The sequence below is a fragment of the Aythya ferina genome, assembly GCF_964211825.1.
Source record: "Aythya ferina genome assembly, chromosome: Z".
NCBI lineage: Eukaryota > Metazoa > Chordata > Aves > Anseriformes > Anatidae > Aythya > Aythya ferina.
In genome coordinates, this window is record NC_140299.1 from 26226256 (window position 1) to 26245660 (window position 19405).

Here is a 19405-nt window from a genome sequence, read left to right on the forward strand (position 1 = left end):
AACATCCTCACAAAGTAAGCTAATAAGGTTTGCCTAAACTGCTTATTGAGCTTATGGGGATGGAAAGAGGGTTGTCCAAATGTTTGATCTCTCTTCTCTTCTCTTCTCTTCTCTTCTCTTCTCTTCTCTTCTCTTCTCTTCTCTTCTCTTCTCTTCTCTTCTCTTCTCTTCTCTTCTCTTCTCTTCTCTTCTCTTCTCTTCTCTTCTCTTCTCTTCTCTTCTCTTCTCTTCTCTTCTCTTCTCTTCTCTTCTCTTCTCTTTCTAAAGGTTATCTGTTTTTGATAAGGACACGGATTTAACAGCAGAAATGAAAAAGAATCAAGGTAGGACAGATTCTTTTCTCAGTCTGAGTTTTTTCAGTGAACTCCTTCTGCGGATGTTGCCAGAGTCCATAATGCTGAAATTTAAATGTTGCATTCTTTTGAAACGCAAGTTATCACTAACTAAATCCATGTTTTTAACTGGTAGTTTACCAAAATAAATAAGTAAATCACATTTTGAAAAACCGTTTTGCTCTTAATTTCACCATTCTTTCTACATGCTATAAGTGAGAATGCTTTGCTTAGGAAGTGCATGAAGAATATCCTTTACATTTAGGTACATTTATGTGCATTGTATTTGAACAGAAGGAAATGAATGGAATATACATGTATACATCCCCATAAACTCACGTGAAACTACAGTAGCATATACTAGTGGAAAAAGTTTTACATTTGTTAAATAGATCCATTCTCTTCAAATACTTAAGTGCATTATTCTAAGTGCATTATTAACTATGTTAAATGTAAATGTGTGCACATTCAATTAACAACTTAAAATCTCCTTCAAGAACTCTGTTGAGAGAGGTTACATGAACAAATATCTGGTAGTTACATAACAATTCTACTGTAATGTCCTTGGCTGTTTAACACAATTAATTTATTTTCCTTAATGTTTTACTCTGGCAGTATACAGACTGCCTACTCTTAAGTGACACAAGATATTCTTCAGGATTCTTTTCGTTCATTTTTTTTGCCAATTTGAAAACCTGATTGGATTCAAAACTACCTGTTTTTTTTGTTTTTTGTTTTTGTTTTTTAATCAAACTAGTCTTAGTTAGTGTACATTTTATCTACAGTCCGTTGAAATCTGAAATTTTTTCCTATTGCTGCCATCGCCTGATGCTGAACCTTTTGAAGTTGCTAAGTAGTTTTGTCTGAGGAGAGACGCATTTGAACTTATCCTTTTGACCTTACCTATGGTTATCCACAGAAATAAGAACTTGGCAACGTTCTTGGTTGGTAAACGATGGTTTAAAGTGTGTTCTTTTGACTTGCTCTTCAGTTTGTGGTAGGAGGGGGTATTTACCTGAGGGTTGGGGTTTCTTTTTCTGTTTCTATGAATGTGACACCTTAAAATATTTTTAGCATTTTCCCTGTGGTACTTTATATTAGTGTTATACTTAGAGTTATTATTTCATTATTCATATATTTGTGCATACTTGTCCGGTAGCAATTTGGTGATTAGATGCATATCATAAACACTAATTTCAAGAGTATTTTCTTCATGTCAGTGTTGTGGTTTTGTAGCCTAAGGCTCCAGCCCTGGGGGTTTCCCTTTTGTTTCTCTTTTTATTTATTTATTTTTCTCCAGAGTTCTCCCTCTGTGTAGTCATCTTGAAAAGCATTGTATCTGGAAGTGTACATATTTTTACTCAGTTTTATTCATCTCTCCTATGCTGTAGCTTAAAAAATTTAGTTAGACTGATAAACCATTCAAGTCTATTGCATATTAGAGATTTTGATACATACAGAGATTTATGGAACCATAAGACAACAAAACCGCCTTTTATTACTGCATTTTGCCACTGAACTTTTTTTTTTTTTTCTAGGAGTTTGCTCTCCAGAAATCGCTTTTATGCGTATAGCTCATGATCATATGTATGGACTAAAAGCAAAACAGGTAAATCCAGTATGTACAGAAATGATACATCTCCTTCTACACATATCTAGCTATTAATAATTAATAAAATCACTGAGCCTGCCATTCTTTTTGTGCAAAACAGATTGGTGGCCTGCAGCTGAAGTGTATTTTATGGGGAAAAAAGTTGTCACATACGTAGCACATTTTCTCCAGGATTGTATCAAAGTCTCTTCCTTGGTATTTTATGAGTTTACAGCCTTTCAGATTCGAACCTTTTATTATGTTCCCTTCAGGTGTGAAAGATAACTATCTGGGTTGACCAGAATACACCCTTGGTTACTCATAACGGAGCTGTGATCCAACACTGGGACAATTGTTTCTTTATAAAAGAATGAGATAATAATCTGAAAAGCAGAATAAAATCTCTGTTTATGTGGTGACTGGGCAATTATTCTAATCTGTGTGTAATTCTGGGTTCCCTAATCTACCAATTAGCCTAGTTTTTAATGTATTTGGCACAGTCCATAGCCAGCCTATTAAATTCTGTTCTGTTGAGCAATCAGCTTTCCACCCTTATATGGCATCTTCATGTGAATAGAAACAGGTTCCTATTCTTTAACAAAAATTCTTTTTAAGCCTGTGACTATCATGCTACTTATAGTATTGTGGTTCAAAAATAGTATATATTGTATCCTTACCCCAGTACAAGCGGAGATTTAAAAAAAAAAATAAACCATTCCCTAAATTGCAATGGCTATACTGAAAAGACACTCCTTCTACTGAAGTGAATGTTATTAATAGAGGGCTACAGTATAGCAAATAAATTTGGTTGGCTGTCAGCAAAGGAAACACTGAACTAAATTGAAAAGATATTATTTTAAAGGCTTCTCTCCCTAAATTTGTTTTACTGCTGGAGTTGTTTTGACTGAGGCTTATTCAAGGACAGAGGGAAGGAGAAGTGTGCCCACTTGCTTATTACTTCGCTCCTCTGGGAGCTGATCTGACCATACGCTGCCTGAATTAAGTCTTTGGCTTTGTGGCTGTCACCAGAGCAGCCAGTCAGCAATCCCAGTAAGGGATTCTTCCAAGTCTAAGACAGACAAACCTCTTCTCCCCAAAATGAAGAGTCAGAAAACCAAAGAATTGTCAAATACGTTAGCAAATAGTTGGGTTAATTCTCACTTTTTTTTATTATTATTTTTTTTAGTGAGATCTATATAGCACGCCACTGGCAGCTTGATCATCCACAGCATGGTGTCAGTTTCAAGTTTAAATGGTTACTGAAGGCAGTGACCAACTGTGTTTGGCTTTCATCCTTACTACTTCCATGTGTAGACTGCAACAATGCGGCTTTTCAGCCACTCCAAGAGCCAACATGGAATGTGATTACACCAAAGCCTTTCCTTTAGCTGCATCCTTGGAAATTGTTTATGTGAATACCACATCTTGATGTGATGTGCTGTGAGGGTTGTGCAGCCAGAGGGTTGTGTGGAGCAGTGAGTTTCTGCAGGAAATGCAGCGCCTGTTCCTGTTGTTCTGAAGAGCCTTGGCTTGTTGTGTACTTGAGGTGGGTTGGCAACAGCTTTGGATGTGGAGTCCTGTCTTTGATTCTGCCATGTAAGAGGCTGTCCTGAAGATTTTTCTACCACCAGAGATTTTGTAGCCTTCAGGTCCTTTCAACCAGACAAGTCATTTCCGTTACCTATTAAAACCCTATTCCATAGGTTGTTCATGCAGGCCCCATGATTCACCTTCGTTGGGCTTTTTTTTTTTCCTTTTCCAGTTTAGTGAAGTGCATGTAAAATTATTAGGTGGCACTTAAATCTTATAAACTTCAGTCTTTTAAACACCTCCAGAATCCCTTCAAATGACCGTGTAAATGAAAGCTCACATGGGAAGAACCAGTTGAGTTTTGCAGGAATTTCCTTACCAAAAGCAATACAGCGGGACAGAAGGCTGTTCCCAGTGTTCCCAGTACATGCAGTCTGTGGCCACAAATACTGCGTGTGTAACTTTCATGATTTGAGAAAACCTCTCAACAAGACTGTTGCTATGAGTGATAGACTGACTTTGCATAGAATCTAATATTTTAGCAGATTATATAACTCCTTCATCTGAGGTACAGAGGTAGTCCACTGAGCTTTAAGTCACTTCCTGAGCAATGTTACCCAAGCAGAGATTTACTAGTCATGCTGCTATCCTCCAGACCTCACTTGGTCTCTGGATAATGTTCAGTGTAAATACCCAGGCTGATTTGTACTAAGGATATATTTAGCAAAGTCAATAACTTTCTGCCAGCTATGCTGTTGCCATATTTTGGAACTAGATCAGTCAGTAATTATTGCATAAGCTATTTCTAAAAGATCTGTTCTGTTCTTTGGAACCTTTCAGTAGTCATTCCTGCTGGGTGATCACAACTTGTTACTTTTCAGCTCTTTGCTAAAAAGGTTGTGATTATTGTGTAACTAGTACCTAGTGCAGGCTGAGTAAGTCATCGTTGCGTGTCCACACAAAGATGTTGTTTCCCAAAGTTATAGTTCTGTGAATGTTCTCAACTACGTGCCAATAATTTGCTTGAAATTGCAGCCAGTAATACTCAATCTTCACCTCATCTAGAACTCTTCTCCAATTCATTTGCTTGTCTTCATCTTCCCTAAGTTGCCTTGGACTTTGCATAACGCCTTCATTTTCAAAACTTGAGATTTTTTTCTCCTCAGAGTGCAGTCAGAGGCACAGAAAGCATACAAGCTCCTTTTACTGAAGAACTTGAATTTGTCCCCTGCTCTGACTTCAGCTTTTTTCTTATCTACGTGATCTTTCCTGTGTTTTTGTGCAGTGGCCCTGACTTCTTGTGCCATTTAGAGCTTGTTGATGTGCAGGTCTTGTCATCTGAGAAGTTCCTTAATTCTTCCTTTTCCAGGGATATTCAGAGCTGAATAATAAACTCCACAATATCTGAAACAGCTTGTTTAATTAGAACAAGGAATTGTTCCAAAAAACAAAGGTTAAAATTGGGAGTTCAAATATAAGTATCTTGTAGTTTAATCTTCTGATGTATGAAACAGCCAAAGTTCAAAGTAGTCATCTTGTAATTGCATAGGTGTGTTTTCCTCCTGCGTGAGTTTTCATTTACAATCTTGATTTGTGTTTTGACATTTCTTTAAATAACCCAAAAAAAAAAAAAAAAAAAAAAGATTAAAGAGAAGTGGCTTTTTTATCGTATTAGTAAGGTATGTAAAGACCTGATCCAAAAATGCTATTACAGAAGGAAGAAGATAAGCATATAGCAATGCTGAGAAAGTTAATAATGAAGTACTTTGTTTACTAAGTTGCTAAAACACTTTTCTGTTGTTGTTGTCTAGATACCTCAAGAAAAATATGCACCTGACGAGTCTCAGTCTCTCCTGCAGTGAGTATAGTACATCACACAGGAATTCCAGTCAGGCACACTGTAACTAGACCATTCCCATATACCTCAATTTGTATGTTATTTCATTCCCAATGTCTTACTGTGAAGCAGTTTTCTTATTTGTTTAGTGAAGGATATATTCATGTCAGAGGTAATCCTGTGTCCCATATCGGTCAAACTGTACCCATATTTGTCTGTATTGATGGCATTGCCTTTAATGATATTAGGATATAAGCAGCTAGACAAATAGAAAAAAAAAGTAATTAAAAAAATTATTGGACCTTTTGGTCTTAGAAATTATGGAAGAATTTCAGTACAGGATGGATTTATAACAGAAGGGTGGATTTATAACAGAAGTACAGAAATAAGTAATACAAAATTGGAAGGGGCCTTTTAAATTTAGAGGATGAGTGTACAACCAGAGGTAGCTCAACTCAGGAGATCAGGAAGTCTTAATTACTGCACGCCCTTGTATGCCTCTGAAATAACTTCAGTTGTTTCTATAAATAATTATAAATACAAAACTGCATAAATTAATTTACTGTGGAAATTTTCTTAAGCTGAGACGATTACAATTCTTTCTGAATAGGACTTGTTATTTTATTATTTAATTCTAGGGGCTGGATAAACTATCCATTGCTTACTGAAAATATTTCTAAGCCTGCTTTCTCACTAAATTCTGCAGCAGAGGGACAGCAAAATAATTCTTTAGGTATGTTGTACACTGTATGAAACTGCAAGTTGCTCTAGGTATAGCAAAATCATTTGAGAAGCTGAAGATGAGTATCCATATAGATTGATTTAGAGTCTGAATATATGTGACCTTTTCAACTGTTGCTTAGTTTTCATAGTTGCCTGTTAGTACTCTATTAGGACTGTTTGAAAAAAAAAAAAAAAAATCCTAAGCCAGTGGTATATTTCCAGCTTAAAATTACTTTATTGTTACGGAATTTTTTGGCAAAAGTTACAGGTCACATGGTTGTCAAGTGCCATATAGATGTGTCAGATAAGCATGGATGTGAGTAACAGACACTGAGGGTTCCTACATGTTTCTTATTAGTGCTTCCAAGAATAAAAACATCTCTAAGAAAGGAGACTTTAAAATGCTACCACTCCTTCCCCAGATCTGTTTCGCATCTTTCTGCTGCTACTTCATCTGTACTTTTTTTTTTTTTCCGTGTGCTCCCAGTAACACAGTACTGCCCCATCTGTTTTGTTGCTCCTCCTCAGCAAATTTTTGCTAACCAGAACCCATTCACTTTATTTGTGATTAATTTTCACTAAACTGAGTGTAAGGTCATCTTCCCAGGGAGTTCTATGAATATCAAAACAGAGTGATGTGAGGAAGGGATGTGGGACCAGCCCCTTTCAGAGGCGGTATTTTTTTTGTACTGTATCACTTGTATTGTCTAATTGCATTGTAATTACAGAGGGCAGGGAAGATGTCTCATCCTTTGGAATGGGTGGTAATTTCAACTCCTGGTAGTCTTTGGAAGCACAGGTCTCTAAATCACAGTTAAGAAAAGTGACAAAGTACCACTGGAACATAATTGGAATATAACAAGGGGTCTAACTAGAAAACTTACTGTTAGGAAATATGAACATAGTCGTTTTTAAGAATGTTTGAGACTTAATCAGAAGGTATAGTCTCATTTTATTAGAAATTATGGAAACATCCAGAGGCCAAATTCAGTGGTAGTACAACTGAAATATTTGTTTGCTCTCCTAAATTTAGATATGACGGTGATTGGATTTCAGAGAGATTCAGAAGGAAAGGTTAGTGTATTTCTACAACTTAATATATAGAAAATTTCATCTAATTGAATTACCATTGGAAAATATTTTACTGAAAAATACCAGGTTCTTTCATTTTTAAAAGCAGGCACATACCTATAGAAACCAACACCGAGCGCATTAGATGTAAAGGTCTTGGGCACTAACCTAGGCTTTATTCAGTTATCTGCTTTTTGGGTAGGAACTACAGCTAATAAGCTTACAGGGCGTAAGCAGTAACAGTGAAGCATGGCAAAATTGTCATGACACAGAGTCTATAAGGCTGTGGCTTAAATTGAAGTGGTGAAGACTTCTAGTGGCTTAAAACCTGTTCCCCACCAATGAAAGTTATGGAAAAGGCATTAGGAAGGTCTCTGTGGAGGAACAAGGTATCTGTAACTGTCCTGTTTGGGAGCAGAGATTCATTCACGTTTATAGTGCCGAAATAGGCACTACCAGTCTCTTTATGTCCTTGCTAATCCCAAAGCTGCTCATGAATTACAGATTTCACTGCTGATCGTGTAGAAGCGAAGGCACAGCTTTGGAGCTACCTTTTCCACCATTTGTCAGCTGCCTTCTCAGAGATTTTGAATCAGGGATGATTCCACTCTGGTGTAAGCCCATCTAATTGGGTGTTGCAAGGTGCTGCATATTTTCCTTGTAACTTGTTTCTGCTGCTTCTTTGCCAGCACTAGTACTTGTTTGACCCCCATCATGAAGCGAGGTTTGGGGAACAACTTTCAGACATTGTTCATCTTTTTTTTTTTTTTTAATTTGGCTTTGTTGTTTTAGCCAAGTTACCTTTTCAGGCCAGCTCTACTGAAGATTAGATAAGTGGAAATGCATAGCTTCCAGCAAACATAAGGCTGGGATTGCAGCAAGACTAATTTATATAAGCTTAATGCAACCTAAATGTTATGAATGTAACTCACACGCAACGCTGATTATTTTAAAAATTATATGCTTGTAGGCACTGTTTTTGCCCATAAAACAAAGAAAACCTTGGAGGGAAGAGGGAATACCCCCCATCTTTAATAAACTAACAAAAATTTCAACTACATATTAGTGAAACATCCAACCCACAAGGATCTAGAACAGGAGTTGAGTCTGCAACCACTGACTTAAACATCCAGTGGTCAAATGTGCCTTTGTTACCCCTCCTCTCCTCCTTTTCCTTCCAGCACAGTCCAGTCATGTTGTTTTTGTTTTCGTTTTTTTTTTTTTGTGGTGATTTAAGTCCAAGCTGTAATGAAGGACTTGAGCATGTTTATCTCCATCCAGCAGAGGGAGTGCTGGCAGCATTTCATGAAGAGTTTCTTGGCCTTTGTATTACATGTCTTTATGCTGTTGTCTACAGCCATGATTTTACTTGTATCTGGTCTGCTACCTCCGCATGGTTATCTCCCACTATTGCCCTTGTGAGGCACAGTGTCATCTTTGTGCTTTTTGATTTTTAGTCTCAGTTCTCTCCTGACTGGCTCACGGCTCTCAGGCCTGTGGATGTTGGACAAGGAAACTCAGTGAAATTAGTTTCTGCAGGAAAAAATAACTGCTATTACCAGCTCCTATTGCAGTGTCATGGACCATCATGAGAATTTCTGCAGCTCTGGCAACATCAGCTGCACTGGTTGTAGAGAAACAAGAGGATCTTGGTGCGTGCATGGAATGCTTGCTGCCATCTGCAGCTTCTTAGGAAAACTGCCATTAGCTTACAGCAAGATACCAGTATCAGAACTTCTTCATGAAAAATATACAACTATCAATATGCAACTATAATAGTGGGTTTAGTAAATAAAACATTCCTATTGTGCAGAATGGAACAAAAATAGAACCTAAATGCCTTGAAACAAATGCCTGTAGAGAATAGCTAAATCAAGTGTATTGAGAAGACCTCCACAGAGGATATTTCAGGTGCCTGGAGTAGGAAGGTTGGGATTTATCACTGATGGTGAATTCTTTCCATATTGGCTCATGGTGACACTGCCAAGATCTGAGAGCTGCAGGAAAACCTATTGTGAGAGGAACCTACGACCATCACAGCTTCTGTGTACTGATTTGAAGAAAGGGCAGGACAGACACCTTGACAACCAGCAGTGAGTCATTGGGCATGTTGTCTTTTTTATGTAGTCCTGGAAATACAAGAGAAAGTCAATAATTAACGTGATCTCTAGAAATCATGACACCATAAATTGAGTCTTACTGAATTTTCTTGATTTTGATAAAATAGCAGCCTTGATTTGTGTTCTGGTTTGCCTGTCACTAGTGTGGCCAGTACCGTTCAAAGTCTTCATGAATGACCTGGACAATGGAACAGCATGAACTCTCAGAAAGCTCACAGACTGTGCTAGGACGAGTGACAGACACGTTGGACAGCTGTGTTGCCAATAGGAGGGACATGGACAAGCTGGTCAGAGAGGAATCTCATGAAGTTCAGCAAGGGAAATCACAAAGTCCTTTATTTGCAGAGCTGTAACTGCATCCACCAGGACGTACTAGGGACCAACTGGCTGAAAAACAGCTCTGCAGTGAAGGACCTCAGGGTCCTGTGGACAATAAGCTGACCATGGTCTAGCGATGCACACTTGTGGCAAAGGAGAACAATATCCTGGGCTGCACTAGGAAATGTTGCCAGCAGGTCTGCCAGCGGGTCCTTCCCCTCTGTTCAGCACTGATGAAGCCACAGAGATGATAAAGGACTGGAGCATCTTTCACATGAGGACAGGCTGAGAGAGTGGGGACTCCTCAGCCTGGAGAAGAGAAAGACTAGGGGAATCTTATCAACGTGTGTAAACAACTGATAGGAGTGAAGATGACTGATGAAGATGACTGTCAGTAGTCTGTATTTCTCAGTCTCTGTAGTTCAGCACTGTTAGCTCAAGAGGCAATGCACACAAATGAAAACCAAAGATATTCCATCTGAACACAGGAAGACACTTTTTTACTGTAAAGGTGGCCACAAAGTGGAACAGGTTGCTGAGAGAGGTTGTGGAGACTGTATATGTGGAGGTACTCGAAACCTGACTGGATGTGGTGCTGGGCAAAGTGCCACAGCCAGCACTGCTTGCGCAGTGAAGTTGGATTAGGTGATTGCAAGGGCTTCCCTTCCAACCTCAACTACCCTCTGACTCTCTTTGTGTACCTCTCATGTCCTGGTATACATGTATTGCAATTGTGTTCAGCTGAGCACTCTCCCAAAAGCTGGGAGTGTTGAGCCTTCTGAAGCCTTAACTCTTTTGTAGTGATTCTCTCTTATGTGTGTGTTTTGAAGGACTGAATTTCTCTGCTGTTGTTTGACACAGGGCTAGCAGAAATAGGAGTCCCCTTCATATGTCTGCTGCACCCTCATTACTTACACTTCTGCACTATTCAGCCCATTTCTATCTTTTGTAACATTTCCAAGACACGATCCATAGCGCCAAATAGCCACCAGTTTATCAACAACTTTTTAATTGTCCTTGTATGTCAAGATTCACAAAAGCGATTTGGATGCACTGCCATCTGCTGGAAGTATCGTGTCTCATACAAGCTTGTTCGTACAGTTCACGCGGAGTTAGACATACAAGGCTTGTCTAAGTCTGGCTTTGAGGCTTTTAACCTACAGTTTCTGTATCTGCAGTCAAGGTTTCTTAGATGAGACTTTGATTTCAGTGTCCTTCTGCTTCCTCCTGTGCGAGGTTCTGAATCAGCTGAGGCTGGATTTGAATGTGGATTTGAATGCTCAGCTCTTACCCAGCGTGTGCTTCCTGGGTGAGATGGGGTGACGAGATTCTGGGTTAATGCTGTAAGGTCAAGAAGATTTGTGCCTGGATTAAGGAGCACCACGATTTGGATTTGTACCAGAAGTAATTGAGACATGAGGGTAGTGGGATTTGGACCAAGGCTTTCTAAGTACCCTGAATGTGTTCAGTGGAAGACATTCACAGATACCATGAGATGGCTGGTATTCCGCCCTCTCCCTCACTCCGAAATAAGCAAGTTAATGCCAATGAGATACCTTTACTTGTTGGTATTCTTTTATAGGAACCCCTTCATGAAATGAATTGTTTGAAGCATAGCTCATCTGGTAAAAGATGGACCTGAACCTGCATTAACCACAATACTGATATTTTACTGCTGAGCTACTGACTGAGGATGAGTTTTGCTCTTCCCTTGAGTGAAACTTTTGTGTATTCATACCAGAGTTACCAGATTGGGATACACAAAAGAGAGAGTTCCCTGTTTAAGAATCCTGCTGATGCTTCCTTTCAGTTGCCAGCTGGCTCAGCCCTGCTCCTTCAGCAGCTCTCCCATACATTTCCAACAGACAATGGGAGGTGTAGAGACCTTAGGCACTAGGGCTTTAAGTGTCTTTATGGGTAAGTGGCAGCTAAGGATTTTGTTTGGAGAGGGAAAGTTTGGGCTTACGTTCTGCAGATTTTGGTTACTTGTAGTTGCACAGGATAACCCACTGGCATGTACTAACAGAAACAAGTGCTGGAGAAATACAGGCTTTATAGGTAGGTGGAGGTTTTCTGAATACCAGTCACATTTAAGTGTTGGATTTCAGCTGGCATTTGGGTGTTCAGGGTCTTGGCAAATTAGCCACTTATGGCTGACTGCTCCTTCTTCATTAACATAAATGTCAGTTTCACCTACCCTTCATCTGGTACACCGAACCTTTTTGGTAGAAAATAAATAATATACATACCTGCCATTTATACCATAGTTCTGTAAGTACGGAAGGTTATGTCAGTGTTTTCTTCTCCCCAGTTGTTTAAAGTTTGAAAAATTGGAGAAGTGGTCTAAAAATAGACTGTAACTCAGTGCAGGAAAGTAAAACATAGGCAGTACTAAAAAAGGAGCCATTAGCTGCACAATGTAGGAAAGAGCAGATGGGAAAAAAATTTCAACAAGGGATCATACATGCACGTTTATAATGGCTTACAAACTGAACATGTGCCAACAGAGTCAATTTTCTGCCCTTTCTGTTTTATTATGTGTAGAAGAACCTTTAACATATCTGGTAACATAATTTATCAAAAAAATTACAAAAATATGTTACCAGCAGTGTTACAGAATTCTTGCACTGCAGAGTATTGCCACTTGCTGGCAGTAAGAGTCTAAAAATATATTGAAAGAAATTATCTTAAGATCCACTATTATTAAGCAACACCACAATTACATGCAGACATCATATGGAAATACATGTTTTAGGCTTGCAGAAGCATTTGAAGCAGGAAAAGGAAAAAAAAAGAAAAACCTATTAATTGGTATAAAAATGGGTGCATGGGTTGAAAGCAACTGCAAGTAATTAGAGAAACAACAGCAGTATTTCTTTTACAAAAACAGTTGTAGTTTGTGGATCTGTGCCAGTGTAGAAACTCGAATGTGCAGCCTCCAGAGATACTCCTGAGATTTTGACCTAAAGCTTGTGAGGCACAAATGCTCCATACCTTGGGATCCACAGAAACATCTAATCAAAACTTAGAGTACGTAGTGTTTAACTGAGTATGCTTTTTATTCTGTATGTCCACTTTCATTATTTCTGTGTGACAGAAATTTTTAATGCCTTTCTTTTAAGACCTTTTAACATCTTCAGGTCATTGGCAATGGCATAAAATCCTTGACTTCATAACAGATTTAGTCTCTCATTCTGATTTTTACTGCTAGGGAATGTAACAGCTGCTCTGCTTTTGAAACTGAGACATCACTCTAGCCCTTACTAAGAAAGCGTATGAATTCTTAGGGTAGGCTTACAGGTCTTAGAGTGTATGCAAAAATTGTAAACAAATCATGGATACTGATGACTTCTAAAATAAATGTTGATTACATGCATTTTATAAAGAGTTGTTCCGTTCCCTTTTGTAATTTTTTCTTTTTTTCTTTTCTTTTCTTTTTTCTTTTTTTTTTCTTTTTCTTTTTAATGCGTAGATTTCACAGAAAACAAGTTATGAAGGTCTCTCTCCAGAAACAAGCCTGCATCCAGATGCCTTTCTGGAGGAGATAATAGCAGTTTCAAAGGAACAGACACCACAAGATTTATTTCCACATGCTTTAGAAGATTGCCGGAGAACCTGCATGACCATGATTGATACAGATAACAGTGTAAAAGAACAATCCTGTAATAATGATACAGATCTATCATTGGCAACCCTAGGAAATGTTTTCACGGAACCACTAGTGCTCCCTGAACAGAGCATAGAGACTGCTGAACTTGAAGTCAGTGATTTGTTGAAACCTCTCAGTGATTCCGAGAGTCCTAAAATGATAAACCAATTGCATGACATATTAGACTACCAGGGTCATGTCTTTTCCAGTGATATATCAGCAGATGAGAACAGTGATGCCCTTCCAGTAGAGCTCGTGACAGCTCTGAATTCCTTGTCAGGGTCTGTAATACAGTCTGACAGTCCTGTAGCACCAAGCAAGAGACAGCTTACCGCTGAGGAAGAGCAGTTAAATTCGGAACCCAGTACTCCCCAGCAAGATGATGACTGTACACAAATAACAAACCTGTCTGAGCCTCAGCTTCCTACGATTCACGTGGAAGAAATAAAAGCCTTAACAGGATCTAACTTGCAGAGGACAACAAATGAGCAAGTACATAAGTAATTTAATCAGTATTTGAAAAGTTATGTTTATCAGAAAATATTTTCTATAATAGTCAAATTACTAGGAGATGCAATCTTAACAGGGAATAAACTGGCATCAGTAATTTAAATGCCTAATACATTATTTTTGTTTTACAGTATTATTTTAGTTTGTTTCTGTTTTGATATATCCATGTTATGAAACAGGCTGAACTTGCTGGGATGGGAAAATCAAGTGAAGTCAGTGGCTGATGTGGAAATCTAGAGTCAGCATGGAAGTTTCAAAAACTCCTGGTACCAATGCATGTCTTCTTTGTCTGACATAGTTTCCAAGGAAAGTTCCAAACCACTCTTCGGTTATTCCACTGTAACCCACTGGCATATACTAGCCAATTTTAACTCTAGATTTCTGCCTTACCCTGTGTTGTTGTTGTGCTTTTCCCATACTAGAGTACGCTGTTTTCTGCTTTCATGTCCCCTGCCACTGTAGCATACAAATACTTTGCAAGTATTATAAAAAGAAATTATAGCTGTGTCTTTCCCACAGACTGGCAGGGAAACCCTTGCATTCAGGGATTTTTTACAGGTACATTTAGAATTGCATTTAGAATTCAATAACACAAAGGCAGAAATGTAGAGGGGGACATGAAGGGAAAGCGATACCGTAGTGTCTTCCTATTTAGGTTATAGTAAAGGAAAGAGGACACATAGGGGAAGTAGGTTTACGCTAAGGAGTACAGTAGACATCCCTTGTAAATCTGGAATCAGGTTCTATGTGTTGTCTTGGAATAATCTGGAGCTGAAAATCAACAATAAACCATTTATAACTAGATACTTTAGGTGGTTGTGTAGCCACTGTGCTTCCACAGAACGGCATAAAGCATCCCAAAGCTGCCAGTTGTTTCAATCTATTGTTGGTAATATTAACTGAATATAACAAGGTGTAATAAAATGCTAATTTAAAGGTGCTGAAAGGTCTCTAAGGTAATTCTCTCAGACCCACGGCAACCTACATAGTGGTGGTTTCTGAAATTTGTAGCGCAGCTCTGTGAAGCTGAATATATAGTTTTACTCAATATTATTACAGTTAAGGCTGTGGAGCAGGGTTCTTTGGGGATGTGGATCTATAATCTATTTTAAAATAATAATCAATTGTATTATTATTTTTTAATGTCTCCATCTGCTGTTTTTGAAAGTAGAAAGTAGGCAGGCAATTTGATGACAAAGAAATCTAGGATATCTGTTTTAGTAACTGTTGCTTTCTGGCAGTATATTGTTCTCCTTGGTTGTTTCTCATCCTTGTTTATTCAGAGGATCTTTCTTGTGGTGAAACAAGGACTCAAAAGAGGAGAGCCTGTACAGCCCTGTAGATGTAATCGGCATGGTAGATAGCTCATTTGCTGTAATATATAGTCCCTTATAAAGCAAGTGACTTTTATTTTCTTTGAAATGTTTTCTTCTCTTTCTCAAACCCTTTTCTCATTGCAGATGTAATGCAATAGAAAGTACTGCATTGATTCAATTTTGTAAACTGAAATATTTGTTTTCACCCAAATGCTGTGTTACAATGCATCATGTCTTGGTCTGAGGGGACCGGATCTAGGTATGGGATTCGACTCCTCATCAGCCTTTCTGCTGAATATGTAAATTCTAAAAATATCAGTGACTCTTTCATTTCCACCTGTGTCCCAGGAAAGGAGTATCAAGTTCTCCCACATAGCTGTGAAAGAATTCATATGCATGTGTGCTGAGGGTGTGCCCTAGGAGCTTTCAGCATTAGTCAAGTGTGTAATAAGCTAATGAGTACTCAAGCCATTTCAGCAACTTGAGAGATGCCTCAACAGCACGTCATACTCACTTGACTAAATTTGTGAATAAACTCAAGTAACTCAAATGAACTTCCATGTGATGACATGTAATTAGGGTGGAATTTTTCTCACTGACTGTTAGAGAAAAGCCTCTGGTGTTAAGCAGTAATTTAAGTTCCCCATTGCACATCTTAGGATGAGGTGAATCACTCTGAAAGCTGCTGTTCCTCTTCATCTGTGGTAGGGGAACTGGGTTGTTTAGTGTCATTTAGATGCCTGTTTTTTAGAAGGCTGAAGGTAAATGAAGTGATTCTCTTCTGTGGTGGCTGTAGCTTAGGGATGGTGTGTCTTCAGAAACAGCTTCTCAGGTGGTAGTTACTGAGCCTCAGGTGAAACATGGTTCCAGATCTTGTGCACTTTTCCAGATTTGTGCAAGAGTGGAATAAGAAGGGTTAGCTTAAGACGTCATAAATGTCACATTATATTTTCATGACAGGAGCTTGTGTCCATAGGAAACTGAAATGAACCTGCTAAGTTGTTTCACACATCCAGCTAAACAACTTACAGATAATAATAATTTTTGTTCACTGTCAGCCAGGCTAGATTTACTACCTAAGTTGTGATTCTGAGTATCATACTTGCCATGGCTGGCTCTCCCACTACATGGTGTGGCATTCTACTTCAGGAGTGCCTCTCCTATGAAAACGTAACGTCTCCGGTATCTAGAATTCCAGTTTCTCACTTAAGAAACTCTGTTATCTGTGAGCACATATATCATTTATAACAAAGTGTTTTTTGAGTTCTTATATTATACAGCCCTTGTTTTAATTGCATGCTTACCAGTTGCTTGTAATATTTTTATTTATTTATTTTTTTGTCACAGCTTGAGGGTGATCAGCAGAAAGGGAAAGAAGCAATTTCAGATTATTGGAGTGCCATCTCTAATGAAAAACAAAATGAGGAGGGAAGTTTGCATTCAGTGGAGACTGTTGTATGTGCAGAAACCAATAAAACAGCATCAGGGAGAACAATGCAGCTAGAAGAGTCCTCCTCAATAAAGTGCAGAGATAGTATTTCCTGTCATCACCACACACTGGAAGAGACACAGCAGAGTATGTCTCACAATCACAATACAACAAGAAACAAACCCAAGGATTTTAGGTACGACGAAGTCATGTGCAGTATTCTCAAATTTTTCTTTTTATTAATCTAACAAATGTAATTACAGACTGCTCATTCCTCACATTAGTGATTTTAGGTGATCCAAAAGTAAAGGTTTTCCTTCTATTTAAAGATCTGGAAGTCGGTTTCTTTACTCTTTACCATTTATTCAGTACTGCCTAAGCTAGCATATATCCTAGCATGCTATTGGAAACTTCATTTTAAAATCAAATATGTTAACCTTCTTAGGTCTATCACAAATACCAATTAATATAGGGAAGAAAATACTTGTTTTGATTCTAAAAAATCTCTTGTCAGTAAAATTCAGAAACCTGCTTCTAAAGACAAGGAAGATCTAGAAACCGACATGTACCAAGAAATAACTCCAAATGAGGATAAAAATGCTGAGGAGATAAGGAGAAGCAAAAGAATCAAAGATAAAATGAGTAAGATATTCTTTCATACTTATCAGACAGGTTATTTTTTTATTTGAAAAACTATACTAAATCAAATATAATTCATAGCCTTTACAATATATTGTGGCATGAATTTGTTTTAAAAGTTGGCATAAACATTTATTTTAATAATTCAAATTATTAATAATTCCCCTTCCTTGTTTAAATCTGTGTACGAGCAACCTAACAGTTGACTTGTAAACACAAGCTCATTAGGAATCATGAGAATTTTTCCAGGATGCATTTTTAATCATGGAATGAAACATTTATTGTATATTCTAAAAAGCAGAAGAAAAATGTTTTATTACAGAGTGAGAATGTTGATCATAATTCTGTTATCTAGTATTCAGGGTGCAACATTATTCTGAGGGCAATGGCATCCCCAAGAACTGACCGATACAAAGCAGTTTATTTTATTTTAAATGCCTGCTGCTGTTTTTCTGTCTGTTTATGTATAGGATTATAGGCCTTCACTATCACATTCACTGAGCACTCTTTGAAGTATTCTTCCTTGCAGTATTCTTTGTCAGAGAGAAAGATTGCTATTTTTCATCTTTTGAAGGTGAACGCAAAGAAATTCTTTGGCTCATAGAGAAAGTGTGTAGGAGAATACAGACTTTCCACATTCACATGCTTACCCCAGAGCCAGCCTGTAAGACTTGGGTATTAAAAGTTTATTTTTCTTAAAGCCTGCTCAATCTGTTTTTATCTGTGCAGTTACAAACATTTAAACAGATTTAAAGGTTCAGAAGTATTTGAACTGTAACAGCTACATTATCTTACAAAACAAGAATAATTCTACCAGCAATTAACAATCCTTCTCTCTTACAGGGTTTCAGTATTCCCAGTGGAAGTACTATTTTTGTGAGATTTAAAGTTGCATGACTAACTGCTCATCTATGTCATGACTTAGTAGTTTCTACTTAAAAAACAGGCTGTTGTTTTTAGCATAATTTCTGCAGAAAGCATTGCACTGCCTATAGAGGTAGCTTCATGTTAATCCATCTAACAAGTTTAATTCCCTTTTGCATCAAACCTAGCCATCAGGAGCCTGTGAGTCATCTTAACCTGGTAGTTCACTGAAAAAACAGCACCAGTAAAGTTTCATTTTGGGTCAGCAAGCATCACTTGTTTTATGCATGGTCTGACACAAGGAAGGTGGTAGGGAAGGTAGAGTACCAGTGGCAGCAAATAGGTCCTCTTGAAGTAATACCTAATTAAATTGGATTAAGTATAAAAAAATTGCACCGTGTTCAATGAATATTTGCATGGTGTAACCCCTTCTGAAATTCTTGGCTGATTTAGAATAACTTTGATTAAGCTATAAAATGATTAAGGTCTTGCAAGGCTGGATAGGTAGAAGAGAAAGACTTCTCATGTGCTCAGTTGAAGGAAGGTGCAGGGTAAGTCTCTAGCTACTGCATTCTAAAAATCTGTGCAGAGTTGAACACTTAAAAAGGTCGGGAGTAGGGGCTTACAGTATGCCAGGATGCACAAAGCAGTGGAGTCATCAGGCTCCATGAGTTACAGCTCTAAGAGAACAATGTCTTTAAAGGTGTTGCTTAAAATTTCTATTTGTGACACTCAGCTGGAGTTTTAGGACCAGCAAAAGGGCCACACAGGTGGAATTTTAGGGACACATCTGCCACAGACTGTGGAGGAGCAGTGGATATCGCATGCACTCCCTGCAAACCTAAGATTTTCCATTAGTAGATCAACTAATGGTCTGAGCCATTTGAGTTTCCTGCAGGCCATCTTCTTGTCTTACTCTTTTCTTTCTTTCCTCCCTGTTTTTCAGAAGAGGCAGCAGACTCCATGCAATGAGAGGAGGTAATGGGATTGTGCTGCTGGTAAAGTGCAGGACAGCTCATCTATATATTGGAAATCATTTTGTCCAAACTGAAGAGCATAATGGGTGCATAATGCGAGACAGCATTTCCTTTGTAAAATAATAAACAAAAAAAAAAATAATGATGGTTTGCTGTGCTTTTTATGTTTAGTATTCTGACACCCAAGCAGAGATAATGGATAGCTAATGAGGGTTTTGATCCAACTGTTTTCCTCACTGACAAATAGCTGAGCTGGTTGTGAAGTAATAGGGAAATACGAAGGAGCTAATTTCATTCCCTATCCTGGTGTAAATGCTTCTTGCTCGTAAAGGAGAGGTTTTAAAGCGTAAATGAGTACAAAATCTACTGATGAATTTGGCCGTTAAGAAGAAAGAATTCATTGAGTTGCTTGATTAGCTATTGAAATCTGCTTATCATGTAATGGGTTGTAGCCTAGAATAGCAGTTTTATCAACTGGTGGGAAACAATGCATTTTGAA

The 19405-nt window shown here is 38.1% G+C and overlaps 1 protein-coding gene across 2 annotated transcripts in view; it reads left to right on the forward strand.

Moving 5' to 3' along the window:
- The window catches only part of ANKRD31 (ankyrin repeat domain 31), a 68865-nt gene that overhangs the window by 1596 nt on the left and 47864 nt on the right, over window positions 1-19405 (forward strand). For both annotated transcript variants that reach the window (XM_084505118.1, XM_084505119.1), the window contains exons 2-9: window positions 268-323; window positions 1871-1941; window positions 5265-5311; window positions 5929-6023; window positions 7047-7087; window positions 12995-13663; window positions 16345-16622; window positions 16941-17068. In XM_084505118.1, coding sequence (XP_084361244.1) covers window positions 268-323; window positions 1871-1941; window positions 5265-5311; window positions 5929-6023; window positions 7047-7087; window positions 12995-13663; window positions 16345-16622; window positions 16941-17068 — 1385 coding nt within the window. The remainder of the gene's footprint in view (window positions 1-267; window positions 324-1870; window positions 1942-5264; window positions 5312-5928; window positions 6024-7046; window positions 7088-12994; window positions 13664-16344; window positions 16623-16940; window positions 17069-19405) is intronic.